Source organism: Engystomops pustulosus, chromosome 3 (genome assembly GCF_040894005.1).
Source record: "Engystomops pustulosus chromosome 3, aEngPut4.maternal, whole genome shotgun sequence".
NCBI lineage: Eukaryota > Metazoa > Chordata > Amphibia > Anura > Leptodactylidae > Engystomops > Engystomops pustulosus.
The window spans coordinates 78,536,497-78,555,257 of NC_092413.1; the positions used below are offsets into that span (position 1 = coordinate 78,536,497).

At 41.0% G+C, this 18,761-nt stretch overlaps 1 protein-coding gene across 8 annotated transcripts in view; it reads right to left on the bottom strand.

Moving 5' to 3' along the window:
- Window positions 1-18,761, bottom strand: part of LOC140121501 (protein unc-93 homolog A-like) — a 110,169-nt gene that overhangs the window by 21,727 nt on the left and 69,681 nt on the right. For all 8 annotated transcript variants that reach the window (XM_072141179.1, XM_072141176.1, XM_072141175.1 and 5 more), the window contains one exon: window positions 10,529-10,666. In XM_072141179.1, the coding sequence (XP_071997280.1) occupies window positions 10,529-10,666 (138 nt within the window). The remainder of the gene's footprint in view (window positions 1-10,528; window positions 10,667-18,761) is intronic.

The window sequence follows — 18,761 nt, forward strand, 5'->3', positions numbered from 1 at the left end:
GAAACTTGCTTTCTCTCTTTCTTGTCTGCCAGGAACAACCAGTGGAGTGCCATTGTCTTTTGCTCATCAAATATATATATATATTTATCTATATATATAGAAATATATAAAAACAATTTTAGTGCTCTAATTCCACAATAAAACGTTAGGATTGAGGATTCCACAGAACAGTCTCACCCAGTTCCTTATAGAATGAAGATTGAAGAAATTCCTTGGTAATTCCTCCTGTCACAATGTTCACAATACTGGATCCTGTGAGGGGACATTGCTTTTATGTATGATTTTTCTGGCTAATTTGGAAGTGTGCCAAGTATTTGCCTCCCTTTTTCTGGACACTGCAACACAATATATCTATATCTACATATATAAAAAGTAGAGTTCAAGTCTGCACAGCTTTGTGGAACCCCTAAGAAGGGGGGTGCAAAGCCTGCCAAGGTCCTTGCTTGGTCCTTACGCAAATACAAATTGGAAAAAGCATGCAGCACTCCAGGTGTAGAATTCAAAAGTTGGTGATCTTTATTGAGGCAAGTGGAAACGTTTCGGTGTTGGACACCTTTTTCAAGCAATTTGACAAGTGAACCACACAGGGTATATAAAGGAAACATGGTATACAATGCATATAAGGGGGTGTGTCCTTAAAGTGCAAGTGCAGTTAAGATCGCAAACATACATTATTATTTCATCATAAAATTCATATACAATAAAGTGCATAGGTAATACAGATGTATATAGACATCCCCATATGTTATACATACAATAATAAAGTGCATCATAATTGGAACAAACTGCAAGTATTGTGTTACTGAGTGTACACAAAAGGGTTAACATTACCCAGTATACTTATGGGAGGGATCACCCAGGGTGGAAGTGTTGATTTCACCTATGATTGGATATCCGCATCAAGATCACACTGCCCGTGTGCCAAAAAAGTGGCGCATGTGCAGAAGTGACTGTGCGAGCACCAAAAAGTGGCCCAAGCGTATTAATGTATGGCCGAGTGGCAAACAAAAATGTTTACAATGTTTACCAAATGTTTATAACCTTGTTTGCCAAATGTTTACAAATGTTTTAGTTTACGATGTACACGATGAACAACAGAATTTCCGTGACAATGTTTGAGTAGTACTTGTATTAAGAGTGAGGTACCACGGTGTTGGTCCTCTGGCAGTCTGTACAACTGCTAGTGATATTGTCGCCTCCCCATCAACACGGAGTAAAGGCGGTCAATAGAAATGCATCCAAAAAAAAGTGTCCAACACTGAAACGTTGCTACTTGCCTCAATAAAGATCACTACCTCTGGAGTGCTGCTCACTTTTTCCAATTTATATACACTCACCGGCCACTTTATTAGGTACACCTGTCCAACTGCTCGTTAACACTTAATTTCTAATCAGCCAATCACATGGTGGCAACTCAGTGCATTTAGGCATGTAGACATGGTCAAGACAATCTCCTGCAGTTCAAACCGAGCATCAGTATGGGGAGGAAAGGTGATTTGAGTGCCTTTGAACGTGGCATGGTTGTTGGTGCCAGAAGGGCTGGTCTGAGTATTTCAGAAACTGCTGATCTACTGGGATTTTCACGCACAACCATCTCTAGGGTTTACAGAGAATGGTCCGAAAAAGAAAAAACATCAGTGAGCGGCAGTTCTGTGGGCGGAAATGCCTTGTTGATGCCAGAGGTCAGAGGAGAATGGGCAGACTGGTTCGAGCTGATAGAAAGACAACAGTGACTCAAATCGCCACCCGTTACAACCAAGGTAGGCAGAAGAGCATCTCTGAATGCACAGTACGTCGAACTTTGAGGCAGATGGGCTACAGCAGCAGAAAACCCCACCGGGTGCCACTCCTTTCAGCTAAGAACAGGAAACTGAGGCTGCAATTTGCACAAGCTCATCAAAATTGGACAGTAGAATATTGGAAAAACGTTGCCTGGTCTGATGAGTCTCGATTTCTGCTGCGACATTCGGAAAGCATGGATCCATCCTGCTTTGTATCAACGGTTCAGACTGGTGGTGCTTGTGTCATGGTGTGGGGAATATTTTCTTGGCACTCTTTGGGCCCCTTGGTACCAATTGAGCATCGTTGCAACGCCACAGCCTACCTGAGTATTGTTGCTGACCATGTCCATCCCTTTATGACCACAATGTACCCAACATCTGATGGCTACTTTCAGCAGGATAATGCACCATGTCATAAAGCTGGAATCATCTCAGACTCGTTTCTTGAACATGGCAATGAGTTCACTGTACTCAAATGGCCTCCACAGTCACCAGATCTCAATCCAATAGAGCATCTTTGGGATGTGGTGGAACGGGAGGTGGCAACTGTGTGATGCCATCATGTCATTATGGACCAAAATCTCTGAGGAATGCTTCCAGCACCTTGTTGAATCTATGCCACAAAGAATTGAGGCAGTTCTGAAGGCAAAAGGGGGTCCAACCCGTTACTAGCATGGTGTACCTAATAAAGTGGCCAGTGAGTGTATATATATACTGTATGTATTAGTTTTTTCATGTATCAGTATGTTATGTTTTTTATTGTCAGAGGAGCTCTTTAGGTGTCCTTTACAAATTATTATATTAACATTATCACATTTATTACAGTGGTTCAAACTGTGTTAAAAATATGGTTTCAGGAATGATAGGACCCACTTACCCACCCGACCGGTCCTGAACATAATAATCCTGTCCATTTCTGGTATTGGTGTTCCCCATGACGCCATTGGGGAGCACCAATCGTCCCACATTATTAGTGATGCATACGTGCCGAAAGGCCACTTTTAAACAATTAACCCCCATGACATGAGCCAGCACTGAGTGCAGGCGATACCGGCAGAGAGGTTGAGCTCAACCTGGACTTTCAATTAACTGGTTTGTTACAAACCTGAACTTAACTGTTTGGGTCCGCTCCTACCTACACGAGGTGTTAATGCCTGGAGTGGGACTGCGACACTTTGACTGAAAAGTTAAGTTTGTATCTTTACGTCTGGTTAAAAAACTTGAATTGAAATACATTTTCTAATTAGACATACTTGAACCCAGAGGTTTACATAAAGAGTTTAAAATGGGAGGTGTAGTATAGGTTTCTCTCTACAGAGCCAACCTGCTGTATTGCATATATTCTGTTATTAATCAAGCACTTTAAGCAACATCTGTTTTTTTTTAAATGTTGGGATTATATAGATTTTAATGTGTAACTCTTCTTTGATTATTCTTTTAGACTAAAAAGAACTCACACTGTAGATATGAAGTTCAAAAGTTCCTTTATTCAGGAGGCCAGAATCACAGACAGATGTTTTATGTGGATGCACTGTAGCCTGTATTTTCTTATACCTTTAGTCCAGTGTCTTGAGTAGGTAAAATGAACCCTGCTATGAGACTAACCAGTGGTTTTCTCTTCTACCTCACAAGTCCTCCTGTCTGCAGATTGCTGTTACAAACTTCTATTTGTGTTCTATCGATTTTCTCATTGTTCTCCCAATGGGCATAATTTTTTTAACACCTTAAGGACACAGCCTAAAATGGCCTTCAGGACACAAACCTATTTTTCAGAACTGACCTGTATCATTTTGTTTGATAATAACTTCAGAACACATTAAGTCCCCTTCTGAACTCGCATCACACTCGCAACGCATGATGCCCGGATCGCACAGCCTGAACGCTGCGAACCAGCATAGAACTGACATGCTGAGTCGGTTCGGGCCGTGCAATCTGGGCAGCACGCGTTGCAAGTGTGATGCGAGTGTAGCGCATCACACTCGCAAGTGTGGAACCGGCCTAACTTATCTATGTTATTTTGAGATAGTTTTTTCATGACCCACTGTGCTTTATGTCAGTGGTAAATGTTAGTTGATATGATTTATGTTTTTTATTTAAAAAAAGGTGAAATGTAGCAAAAAATCCAAAAAACAGCAATTTTCTTAATTTAAAATGTTTTTTTTTTTCTCAGACAGACAATTATTGTTATAACTTTGTAAACATTCTTAAATTTTTCTAGGATGTTACGACTTGCGAATCGCATTATACCTCTCTTGTCCTTATATTTTATCAGCATTATGTTACTCTGACACAAGGACTTGCTTGGGTCTCAATTTAAGGTCCACCAGATTTTTTGAGAGGCCTCTTTGATACCTCCTTATTGTTCCTTTTTCAAGGAGGCACTGAAAGAGAGGGACACTTGTATAGAAATTATCTATGTAAAGGTGATAGCCCTTACCCAACAGGGGGAATAAAAGATCCCACACAATTTTACCAGATGTGGTTAGGACAGGGGGCATTCAGGTACACAGATCTCGGAGTCCTTTCCCTCATAAATATGGAATTGGTAGGTGTATCCGCTTTCACTTTCACTGAGCTTGTAAACTTTGATCCCGTATCTAGCTCTTTTGCTTGGCAAATATTGCCAAAATTTAGCCTACCTCTAAAAAGTACAAGTGACTCGTCGATGGCTATATTTTTTTGTGGGATGTAAGCCTCCATAAATTTCTCATTAAAATGAGTCACTACTGGCCTAATTTTATATAATCGGTCTTGAGCATGGTCACCAGCAGAAGGGCATTGACGATTATCACTGTAATGCAAAAAACATCACTGGACCAATATAACCGGATGGTAGGCTTTTTAACAAGTCCCATATTAAGAAAGAGCCCCCAGAATTTTTTTTAATTCTGTGGCATTAGTGGGGCGCCACAGTGGCTTCTAGTATAATATGATGGTTTGGTCCCTGGCCCGATGTCGGTGACAGCTGTCGTCATGGACTTGTCACCATGTGTTTACACATGGTGACGCTTTCAATGTATGACGATATAGATTATCTTTTTGTGCGAAGTACCTGCTGAAAAAGACAATCTATATCGCATTGCGTCGCTAACGTGTTAAACTGTTTTATTGAAAACATTTTTTGTACATTGAGCATCAAACACCGCATGCAAGCAAGATACAGTCACATTTAGGCAATTGTACATAGTGTTGAGTAGTAGCACCTATTATTATTTTAAAGAATTCACATGGTACTCAATATGTGCAAGTACAATCATATTTCACAGAAAAAAAACAGCATGAAAGCGTAAACTGGTTAACCGAACAGAGTAATCTATCTACTTGGCAGTGTTCACATAAATTTCTGTTTATTTCGCAGGGGCGTGATCACGGTCCAGGAGGAAATAAAGGAGACAAATTACTAGGTCTTACCAGGGGGGTCCCTTCACCACACATCGGTCACAGCATCCATCATCCATAGGGATCATCTATGCAAGTTTGCCACTAAATTGGAATCTGGAGTGAATGAGGTAAGTGGGGAGTCACACCATTTTTTCCATACCTTATCAAATTTCTCAGGACAACCCCTACGTTTTTAGATCACCCGTTCGTATGGAATAATCTGATTAACCAACTGTTTCCATTGTGAAGAAGAGGTATAGAATCACCCATCCATCATAGGGCAATAGCTTTCCTAGCTAGAAACATAGATTCCCGAAGGAAAATTCTTTCATGATGAGACCAGCTCTCTTCCTCTAAGATACCAAATATACATATTAATGGTGTATTAGGAAGAGGTTTTGACAGTAAAACCGATAAGAAATCTATTACAAAGGACCAAAATGATTTAATGTTTGGGCACTCCCAGTACATATGCCAGAAGTCTGCTGGATTGTGCATACAACGTAGGCACTGGGGCAAGGACAGTCTGCCCATTTTATGAAGTCGTAATGGTGTAAGGTAATTCTGATGGATAATGTATAATTATGTCACTTTGTTATTGAGGTGCAGGTGATGTTGCAGGTGAAACATGAAGATGTGACTCTAAAATCTCCTCTATTAATTCCTCATCTAGTTCCGGAATAAGACTCTTCCATTTCTGTAGGGCTGGCAATTGCTGTCTGGGGGTTAGACTATTTATAATATCTGCATATATGGTGGAGATTATCCCCCCCTGGGCCCTTCAACCTGACCACCGCCATAAGTGGATAAGAGGAAACTGTGAGATTAGGATTGGGGAATTGAGTTTGTAATGCATGGCGTAATTATAAGGTAATAAAGGTAATTATCATATAGTCTAAAGAATGAAAGAAGTGTTTAGGGATAGGGTAGAAAATACCACCATTTTAACTAAATTAATCCTGCCACTGAAAGGGGAAGAGTGGCCCAGGTTTCAAATTTATCCCTTAAATATCCCAACAAGGGAAAAGCATTGGAATCTAGAGACATTTTGGGTAGCCTGGTTAGGATCAACCCCGAGCACTTGAATTTATCTGGGACCACGAGGTCAGACAGGATCTCAGGGGAGTAACTGGCCCTGTCCGGAGATAAAAACATTAGACATGACTTCCCAAAATGTATACGTAAGTCTGAATATGAACTAAAGTCATTTATCAAATCAATTGCTCTGGGCAAGGAAGATCATCCGCATAAAGAGCGAGACGATCTTGTCCCATTGCATGTGACACCCCGGTGTATATTGTGTCCATACAGATTTTTATTGCTAGTGGCTCTATTGCTAAGGCAAACAAATGGGGAGAAAGAGGACACCCTTGACGGGTGCCTCTTGCCAGTGAGAATGGGTCAGAAATAAGGATATAGAGGCTTTCTACAGAGGATCGCCACCCATTTACAAAATTTAGGTTCAAAATAAACCTACATAGTACCCCCTGTAGGTATTGCCATTCAACGGAATCAAAGGCCTTGGCTGCATCTAATGAGGCCAAGGCCCAATACTCCTACTTCTCAACAGTCAACACGTATCTACATAATGATTTGTGACCTGCGTAGGTTCTCAGAAGTGGACCTCCCAGGCATGAAGCCTGATTGGTCCTCATGAACCAGGGATGCATTAACTTTGTTTAGTCTACATGCTAAAATCTTAGTCAAGATCTTATAGTCATTATTCAACAAAGAAATGGATCTATAAGAACCACATTCCTTTGGATTTTATCTGGCTTGAGAATAACCACAATATCAAAGTTAAACATTTGCAACATGGAAGTCTTGGTATTGGAGCCACATCTCTAAGGGGAAGCCATTGGGTCCTAATGCCTTACCCCTTGCCATAGATTTTGAAGTCTCCTGGAGCTCCTCGAGTATCAAAGGGGAATCTAGCATGTCACGTTGAGATTGACTAAGTGAAGGGCAGTCCACCTCCGAGTAATCATTAATATCCGTCACAGAGCAGTCTATCTGGGTGGAATATAGATCTCTATAGAATTCAGCAAAGGCCACCAAAATATCGTCATTGGATGTGATGACAGTTCCCTCAGAAGAAGTTAACTGCAGCACCATGGGGGACGGTGAATTCTGATGAATTAGCTGCGCTAACAAGCTACTCGATTGGTTGCCTAACTCAAGTGGAAGCTAATTCAGCCTCTTCCCTACGGGCCTCTTTCTTGACATGGGTAATCACAGATTGTAAGCATCCCTGCATATATATTTTGAGAGCATCCCATGTGGGGGATATAGGCCAGGAAATCAGCTATTAGGGCATGAGTACAGTCAGTGACAGGCAGGAGTGGAAACAAAAAGAGGTGGATTTTCCGCGGGTTAGTGAAGACATTGACCTCTGGGAATTGAAGGTTAACCAAAATAGGAGTATGATCCGAGACACCTCTAGGTAGATAGACAATATCATGTATGAGAGCTACCGCACTAGAGTTACCGCATACATAGTCTATCCTGGAAAGGGTATTATGTTCAGGCGTATGACAGGTGTATTCTCATGTACGAGGGTGGCAGAACCTCCATATATCAAACCAGCCCAGTTCTAATAGCAGCCGAGCCAAAGGGGTCTGTGGGTCAGGGGGTTCCAATTCTGGGTCATTTCTGAATTTATCAAGGATAGCGTCATGTTGGGCATTAAAATCTCCCATACGGAGGGTAGCCTGCAGGAATTGTGCATCAAAGGATGCAGCTTGGTGTAGTACAGTCAGAGATGAGGTAGGGGGGTTGTAGACACCTAAGATAACAAATGAGAAACAATTCACCCATGCTTGGACAAAAACTTAGCTCCCCTCAGGGTCTATCCTAACTACACCCGGTTCCCATCTCACTGAATTATGTATGTGAAGGGAGACTCCCCTAGAGTAAGATGCGACAGTGGAATGTTGTGACCATTGCACACAGTGCCTATGTATGGTCCTAGTGTTCACCTGGGTCAAATGTGTCTCTTGGAGACATATTATAGAAGGGGAGTGTTGCAGCAAGCCTGCCATCATCATGTTCCGTTTGCGGTCATCTCCTAGATCCCTAACATTCCATGAAATCAGTGCGAGTGTCATACTCTTTCAAGATACTAGTAGATAGATATTATGGAGATAACATATGTTAGTACCTTTAGTTACCAAGTAGAAGACAGATTAATCTTAACGTGTCCTTATAAGAGAGACCAAATGAAATCAACAGTCAACGTTGTAACTATAACCATCTCTAGAAAGCAAAGATAGTGCAGCAGCTGATATCACAAAGTTGCTTCAATATAAATAATACAGGGGAAGCCTGCGCCTTAGGTCAAATAACAGAAGCGCAGACTATCGCTTCACGGCAGAGCTCAAACCTTATAGTGCAAGAGAAATTAAAATCCGACCATGGGAAATTACAATTCACTCCTTACACAAGGAGGGCTCAAACTTCGTTACGTAAAGATAATAACAGTAAAACATTATGAGTAATACCCAGAATATGCATTTCATTGCAAAGAGAAAGATGGCCGGTCACACATTTGTGTTACTAGACACATGTATGGAGGTACCGGAGCATAAGCACTTATATATAAACCATAATTCAAATATACTTAACGGCTGATGGTGTATAAAGCTTTACACAACATAGTCCTAAGGTGTTCAGGGTGGTGTTAGGCCTCAGGAGAAAAAGTAGACACGATCCTCATAGACAACCCTCAATCTATCTGGGAAGGTCATGGAGTAAGCAATCTGTAGCTCTTGCAGTCTCTTTTTAACACCTATGAAAGTAGCCCGTGACTTTTGAAGAGCTGCGGAAAGTCCGGAAACAAGGATATCGTTCTGTTCTGGTAAGTAATGAAGCCCATACGTCTAGCTGCACCCAATATGGCGTCTCGATCTTTGCTGCATAGTATTAGCGCCATTATGGGCATGTAGGCACTCCCGGAGGTGGTGGCTTTGCCGGGACCTGATGGGCCCTCTCCACAGAGTATATTCTAGATACGGATAGGCCAAGAAGCATTTCCTCGAACCATCTTTCCATAAAAAGGATAGGACAGTACCTTCAGCCCTCTCTGGAAGTCCAAGGACTCTGATATTCTTACGCTGTAGGCAATTTTCCAAATCATCCAATTTCTGAGCCCACATTTCAGCTGCTTTCTCATCTGCATTATCAACTTCCAGATGGGAGATCCTCTTCTCTGTGTCTTTGACACACTCCCTCAGCCTTTGCATGTCCTGTCTCAGGAGCCCGGCATCATCAGAGGAGTCATCAGATTCCAAGGCCGCTGGCGCAGTGTGAGTACTTGTTGTTGTCGCGGCGCTAACTTGGGTTTTCCGCCTAGCAAACTCCTTGAGCCGCTCTGCAGATGCAGATGTGCGGGATTTGCTCATGGTGGATCATTTGACCCGTGTCCAGGGTATGTTGGTGGTCCATTTTTCGGCAGGATTCTAACAGCGAGGTAGGCTCTAGAGCGGAGCACTGTTCAAGTGCGTCTTCTCATACCGGAAGTCAGGCCATGCCCACCAATGGGCGTAATTTATTAAGACCCCAGCATCCCTCATCTACTAAGACTCTTAGTAGATACTGTATGGATGTTGAAATTTTATTTTTTTTTAAAGCCTTCTAGCTCCGTTTTCTGGCTGTGAAGGTATAATAATATTCCCCCAATGGGGCACATCTACTTATCCAGTCCTGTTGCGAACCCCGAGGTGTGTTGCCTTACAAGGATGAAGTCCAACGCGATTCACTAAGATCGTGCACCCGATATCCTGCATGTGTCGCTTCCCCACTCAGGTCCGCCAGAGTTCACCTTCTTCTTCCCGGCGCATGTAAGTGCATGTCTTGCGACACAATTTGAATTTTAAATTCCGCTCTTAGTCAGAATCAGTCGGGTTGTCTGACGGCCATGCCCCCCGATTTGTGTTGCATGAAAGTTGGCATGAAACCCCTGTTAAATGTGGCGCAAATCAGAAATAGTCGGGAAACACGGCGGAAATGCGATGTGTGGACCCTTAGTAAATGTGCCCCAATGTGTCCAATGCTGGCAGCAGTGAATTTGAAGCATCATTACTTTTTTTTCATTGTAACCACAAGTTGGAGTTTTTTCCTTGATATAGGTCGTCTCTAAGATGATACCAACATGTATGGCACATTTATGGCATATCCTATGAATATTCAATAAATGTACGCGATAAAAATCCCTTTAAGGACCTAACTTTAAATTTAAAAATGTTATATACCAGAATACCACTTTAATTCTTAAAAATAAAAAAACTGTAGTAGTAGAATTTATAAAGTACAACACTGCATTGTTATAATACTTATGCTAATTATAAAATAAAAGAATTGACACCTACCTGTATAAATGCCCATCAGAGTGTAACGCATGATGTCTGATACACCAGAAACTGGTGTTGTTGTATTGCTGAGCTCGGGTGTAGCTTTAGGACAGTTATTAGCTCCACAGTAAGAGTAACTTATATTATTAGGTGCCTCTGAAACAAAACAAAGTGTATATAAACTATATATAATCTATTGAGTGATTTATTTCCAGGACATATAAATGTTCATTTTAAAGGAAATTTACCGTTTGATTTCAAGCATTATGAACCAAACATGCCTTGAGAATGCTGTAGCTACACTGATTCAGGCACATATCTTGTTTAATCGCTGAGTGGTTTTGCTGAAAGAACAATTATACCATTCAGGACCTTGGGAACGTGGATTGCTTCAGCCTGCCATTCATAAACACATTACCCAGAGTTTTCTGAACTATCCAGACAGAACTAATCAACCTGTGCTGGATCACTCATACACAGCAGCTGGGGGATGGTGCAGCGATTGATTACTTCTGCCTGTCAGGCATAATACAGTAATTACATCAGTCTCTGGTGCAGTGCATAACTAATGTAAGAGGAAAAGTGCTGAGCCAGTCAAAGGAGCAACAGAGCTTCATAATCATAATTTTATAATTGTTTTTTCAGCAAACCAAGCAGCACTGCCTCAGTGTAGCTACAACATTCTCAAGGTATGTTTGGTTCATAATGCATGAAATCAAATGGTCGATTTTCTTTAAATACTATTCCTTCAGGCCTAATCAAAATTACAGAGAGTAGGGAACATTATTATAAACTCTGTTACTTTAAAGGCACGCTGTAGTTCTATAAATTATTATGCAATATAACAATTAATATCACTACCTTCCTTGTACTGTTTACAATATTCTAGATCTTCTATTTCTGTGTTGTACACTATAATTTACCACACTCGGGGTTAATACTAGAAATATTCATTAACACACTGATAGTATGCAATGTTAAACACAATACACACAAAACTCACAGAATCCAACCCACAACAATGCATGAAAACACCCACGCACACACTTATAATAATCCTTACACCTAACTATCCCTACTATTACAGAGAATGGAGGGGAACAGGGATTTAGAGATAGATTAACAGGAGAAATAGGGGAACAGAGATAGGTTAGGGGAGGTTAACAGGAACAGGTATTAGTAGGGGGACAGATTACCAGATTAACAGGGAGATGGGAAAGGATACAGGTACTCATCCAACTCTGGGAAGGTGCTATGGAGTCTTCTGTGTGGAGATCCTCCTAGCTGGTGATGAGGGCAGATTCTTTCTCCCTTCCTAGCTGGTATCCAGGGAAGATTTCTTCTTCTATGTTCCACACCCATCCCCTTATAAGTCTCTCCTTTGCCCCCCCCCCTCAAAATGGTGGACCACAGATGTTTACTCTTCCTATCTTGTACATCCAATTTGGTCCCCCATTCAGCCTCCCTCAGGACGACTTTAGTACAAAAGGACCTAGATTCCCATAGAGATATAGAGATATGAAGCATCTCCGAATAACTGACCCTGGGAAATTGAACGACTTTAGTACAAAAGGACCTGGATTCCCATAGAGATATAACTGACACTGTGGAGTTGAACGACTTTAGTACAAAAGGACCTGGATTCCCATAGAGATATAGAGATATGAAGCGTCTCCTAATAACTGACCCTGAGGAGTTTGAATGACTTTCCCATAATAAAGGGGGTTGACATCCTGTTGCCCAAAGGCTCTCAGTACATCCTGAGTAAAGCAGGTGTGCTCTTTCCCAGGGGAAAGGAATATGACAGAGGGATATATATATATATATATATATATATATATATATATATATACAGACACTTCCCTTTACAGGGACAAAACAGGAAACAATGGCACATAAGACTTTTAGACATCAAGGACATTCATCAAGAAGGGTTTGGACTTGGAGATCTTGACTTACTTCTTACTGCTGCCTATCCACCTTTTTGACTTCAAATCTATCATTTAATATTGTTCTTGGTTGTAGTAAAAGTTAAAAAAGATTTTTTAATTCACCCCCAGAAAATTTACAATTTACAGTCTGTCCCAGATTTATCATTAGTGGGGCACATAGTGCAGTTTGCCTCACTAACGTGTAGAGCAGTGATGGCGAACCTATGACACGCGTGTCAGCACTGACACGCGTAGTCATTTTCGCTGACACGCCGGTCGCCGTCGTCTCTGTTCGGCTGCGCGGTCAGCCGGCTGGGCGGGTGGGCTGTCGGCCGGGTGGGCGGTCGGCCGGCTGGACGGGTGGGCGGTCAGCCGGCTGGGCAGGTGGGCGGTCGGTCGGCCGGGCGGGCTGCTCCTGCTCTCCCATCCTGCTCTGCGGAGGCCGCGCACTGACGTCAGAGCGTGGAAACAGAGCAGCCCCAGCGACCTGTGCTGTGCCTGCTCCGGCCCACTCAGCTCCAGCCTCGGCTCCTGGCCTCGACGCCCTGCGCTGAGAGGAAATAAAATTCAGCACCGGAGCACAAAATACCTCTCCCCGGTGGCACCTGGCATTGAGGTGATTTCCTGCGCGGTGACTTCATCACACCTGCACTTCGCTGCATTCCGGCCCGCGGCTGCTGCACATGCAAAGTAAATATATATTTATTCTTTTCCCAGTGGTTCGGGGGGAGGCCTGGTAACTATTGTATACTGATGTGGAGGGTTGTGATTTGGCCCTGTGACTATACTGGGGGGGCTGTAACTATACTGGGGGGCCCTATGACAATATTGGGGAGGGGGGGAGGCCCTGTAACTATACTGGGGGGCCATATGACTATACTGGGGGGGCACTGTGACAATACCCCCTCATGTGGCCATTACTTGTTTTATGGACGCACAGTGAGGTGCAGAAGGGAAGGAGCGCCCTGCAGCTGCCAGTATTTTCCTCATTGACCCCTTTTGTAGGCTATAAAATTTTAGCTTTTGCGTTATTGGGTCCATGTGATGGCATTTTTTTTTTTGCGGGATGAGACGCTTTTTCCAGTGTTACCATTTTGGGGTTGGTATCTCCTATTGCTGAAAAGGAGTAGAAAAGCATCAATTCTGTACTGGATTTTTTACTTTTTCTTTTTTGGTGTTCACCGTAAAGCCTAATAATCATGTTATCTTTATCTATGGGTCGATACGATTACAGGAATACCATAATTTAATATTTTTTCTTATGTTTTACTGAATTTGCCAAATCCTATAAATGTGACTGATATTGTTCTTTGTATTTTCAATACAGGCAGGCCCCTACTTAAGAACACCGACTTACATACGACCCCTAGTTACAAACGGACCTCTGGATATTGGTAAGTTATTGTACTCTAGTCCTAGGCTACAATGATCAGCTGTAACAGTTATCACAGGTGTCTGTAATGAAGCTTTAGTGTTAATATTGATTCTTATGACAATCCAAAATTACTAAAATCCAATTGTCACAGAGACCAAAAATGTTCTGTATATACAGGGCCGGATTAAGGTTGGTGGGGGCCCCTGGGCGCAAAATCTGGTGGAGGCCCCCACTAAGTGTAGCGTACACACACGTCCTCCTGCTTCCTTTCCACTATCCCAGCAGTAACACAGCTACATACAGCCGCCAACCCTCCAGTAACACATCTACATCCAGCCGCCTCGCCCCCAGTAACACAGCTACATACAGCCGCCTCGTCCCCAGTAACACAGCTACATACAGCCGCCTCACCCCAGTAACACAGCTACATACAGCCGCCTCGTCCCCAGTAACACTGCTACATACAGCCGCCTCGTCCCCAGTAACACTGCTACATACAGCCGCCTCGCCCCCAGTAACACAGCTACATACAGCCGCATCATCCCCAGTAACACAGCTACATACAGCCGCCTCGCCCCCAGTAACACAGCTACATACATTCGCCTCACCCCAGTAACACAGCTACATACAGCCGCCTCACCCCCAGTAACACCGCTACATACATTCGCCTCACCCCAGTAACACAGCTACATACAGCCTCCTCACCCCCAGTAACACCGCTACATACAGCCGCCTCATCCCCAGTAACACAGCTACATACAGTGGCCACAGCACGAAACAGTGAGTACTCGTGGTGCTCACAGTACCGAGCCTAGGCGCTATGGACGCCTTTGAGGGAAGTATATCCGGTAGCAAATTTGCGGCCAGATATACGTCCCCATACGTTCTTGTGAATGTACCCTTATACAGACATGTTTATACAATTACCCACATTTATATACATATACACACACACATAAAGTTCTACACTCGTATACTTGCACCCATATATACACACAAGTATACACTTATACACACACATTTACGCACTCATATACATTTATAAACTAATACCCAGAGTATATACACATATAGAAAATACACACACATTCAGTATGTACAGCAATTACACACACGTACGGGAAATACACACACACATTCTGTATATAGAGCATATACATACATTCCATATACACAGTATATACAAAAACCACATCATTCACATATATATAAATGTACACACATATATGCGTGTATAAACACAGTAGATGCATATATGCACAGTATATACATATATACAGTAGATGCATAAATATACAGTATATACATATATACACGGTAGATGCATATATACACAGTATATACACATATACACAGTAGATACATATATGCACAGCGTATACATATATACACTTATACACTGTAGATGCATATATGCACAGCGTATACATACATACACATATACACAGTAGATGCATAAATATGCAGTAGATGCATATATACACAGTATATACATATATACACATATACACAGTAGATGCATATATACACAGTATATACATATATACAGTAGATGCATAAATACACAGTATATACACATATACAGTAGATGCATAAATACACAGTAGATGCATATATGCACAGCGTATACATATATACACACATGTACACAGTAGATGCATATATGCACAGTATATACAGTGTATACATATATACACAGTAGATGCATAAATACACTGTATATACATATATCCACATATACACTGTATATACATATATCCACATATACACTGTATATACATATATCCACATATACACTGTATATACATATATCCACATATACACTGTATATACATATATCCACATATACACTGTATATACATATATCCACATATACACTGTATATACATATATCCACATATACACTGTATATACATATATCCACATATACACTGTATATACATATATCCACATATACACTGTATATACATATATCCACATATACACTGTATATACATATATCCACATATACACTGTATATACATATATCCACATATACACTGTATATACATATATCCACATATACACTGTATATACATATATCCACATATACACTGTATATACATATATCCACATATACACTGTATATACATATATCCACATATACACTGTATATACATATATCCACATATACACTGTATATACATATATCCACATATACACTGTATATACATATATCCACATATACACTGTATATACATATATCCACATATACACTGTATATACATATATACACATATACATATATACACATATACACACTGTATATACATATATACACATATACACTGTATATACATATATACACATATACACTGTATATACACATATACACATATACACTGTATATACACATATACACATATACACTGTATATACACATATACACTGTATATACACATACACTGTATATACATATATACACACAGAAAAACACATATGTATATACTTACCTGTTAGGGTGACCGGGTGACCGGGTGCGATCTGGTGGGGGCCCCTAGGGGGGGCAAGATGGTGGGGGCCTATTATCCGGCCCTGTGTATATATATACAGTTTCGACTTACATACAAATTCAACTTAAGAACAAACCTACAGACCCTATCTTGTATGTAACCCGGGGACTGCATGTATAGCCTGTTTACAACTATGCCTTGGAGTACTGGAGACATTAGTTTGGTTTAAGCACCGATGTGTGCCTTTTTAAGTCTTTTTATTTTTAAGAATTCATAAAGTTATTATATGAATTTGGACATCCGATTCTTTCATTCATTAGGGAGCAGCTGAACGCCACGTGGGACGCATATCTGAGGCCCTGTGATCACATATCTGTGTGATTGGCCATTACTGAGATAAGTGAGGGGGAGGCTGGATGCGGCCTGTGCTATGGGTGCCGTTTCTCGCCATTAATTTACATAAGGAACGCCTCCTTTTCACACTGCGCACACTTGTTAACTATTTCTGCTTATTAACTTTGCCCTTTCCTAAAAGACAGTTAGCCCGCAGGCAATTATGGGTTATCTATAAGTCACTGCCCCTGTGATGGAGAAGCCAAAAAATAAAAAAACAAAGTTAAGTAAAGGAAGTGGTCGTAGCAGTAGCTACGACATGGACTGAGATGTATGGCATTTTAGAAAAAAATGGCAGATCATTTTGCGTTCTATGTAGTCAAACGGTAGTAAGCAGAACGTGGAATATAAATAGGCATTTCGAAACTAATCATTCCGAGCTCTTGAAAAAAAGTGAGGATGAAAGAAAGGAATACATTTCCAGGCAGCTACACCTTCATAAAAGCCAATCTAATTCCATCCTTAAATTTGTAAAAAGCTCTACAAATTTAACATCTGCAAGTCTGAGAATCGCTCACTCCATAGCTCAGCATGGAAAAGCACTCAGTGAGGGAGAATTTATTAAAGAAACTTTCTTAAGATGTGCACCAGTTCTATTTCACGATATGCAAAATAAAGATGCAATTAGTAAGAGAATATCTGAGTTACCACTCAGTAGAAATATCATAAAAAAACGAATAATCAGACTGAACACAAATGTACAACAGCAATTAAAGAGAGACATAAGTAATTGTAAATATTTTTCAATCTCTCGATGAAACTACTGATGTCACATCAAATGCTCAGTTTGCCATTGGTCGATATTCTGATGGTCTCACAATGAGAGAAGAGTTGATAAAGTTAGTATCAGTGCCAACAAGTACGTCAGGAAGCGAAATATGTAAGGTTGTTATGCAAACATTCTGTGACCTAAGCATTGATATCTCTAAAATTGTGTCCGTGACCACAGATGGGGCACCAAACATGGTGGGTAAAAAAGTCGGATTTGTTACGTTGTTTACAGAAGCTATTGGACACCCAATTGTGCCTTTTCATTGTATTATCCATCAGGAGGCTTTATGTGCCAAAGCAGGATTCACTGACTTAAACGACTTAATGTCAGTTGTTACAAAAATAGTTAATTTAATAGCTGCTCGCCCCCTTCACAAGCGAGAATTTTCTGAACTTTTATTGGAGGTTGATTCCACCTACAGTGGACTGCTGATGTACAATAATGTACGATGGCTGAGCCGAGGCAAAGTTCTTGATCGCTTTGTGGAGTGCTTTGAAGAAATTAAGGTATTTCTTGAGGATAAGGATCTGGGAAACTTTCCTCAGCTCTATGATAATAACCCTGATGTTTTTTTACAGATATCTCTGTTCATATTAATGAACTGAACTTAAAGCTACAAGGTTTTGGCAAAAGTATTGACGTTATGTTTGGATACATAAAAGCTTTTGAAAGTAAACTTAAAATTTTCAAGCGAGATGTAGAAACTAAAACTTATAAGTATTTTCCTCGAGTAACAAAGTATTTTGAGAAGGTCAGTGCAGCTGTACAAAATGAAATGGAACCCTTGCATATAAAGTACCAGCATGTTTTAGACTCCTTACTTGACCAGTTCAGTGACAGGTTTAATCAATTTAGAAGCCTAGAACAGACCATGAAAATAATTAAGTATCCTGATGTAGTAGTCTACAGTAGTTTGGAATTAAATGGTTTTCAATGGATACAAATTGATGACTTGGAGATGCAACTTGTAGAATTTCAGGAAAGCATCTGGGGTCAGGTGTTTGTTGACTTGAGGTCAAAACTTGAGAACCTAGAAAGGTGCCGCTTGGAGAATCAAGAGGAATGCCACTATGAACAGGAAATTTGGAGTGCCTGGAACCGGTTACCAGACACTTTTAGCACCCTGAAAAATATAGCAATGGCTTTACTTACTATTTTTCCCTCTACATACTTTTGTGAGACCTTATTCTCAGCATTAAATAATATCAAAACCAACAAAAGAAACAGATTGACAGATGAACTTAGTAGCGCTTGCTTGGGCTTGAAGTTTACAAAATACCAACCTTCA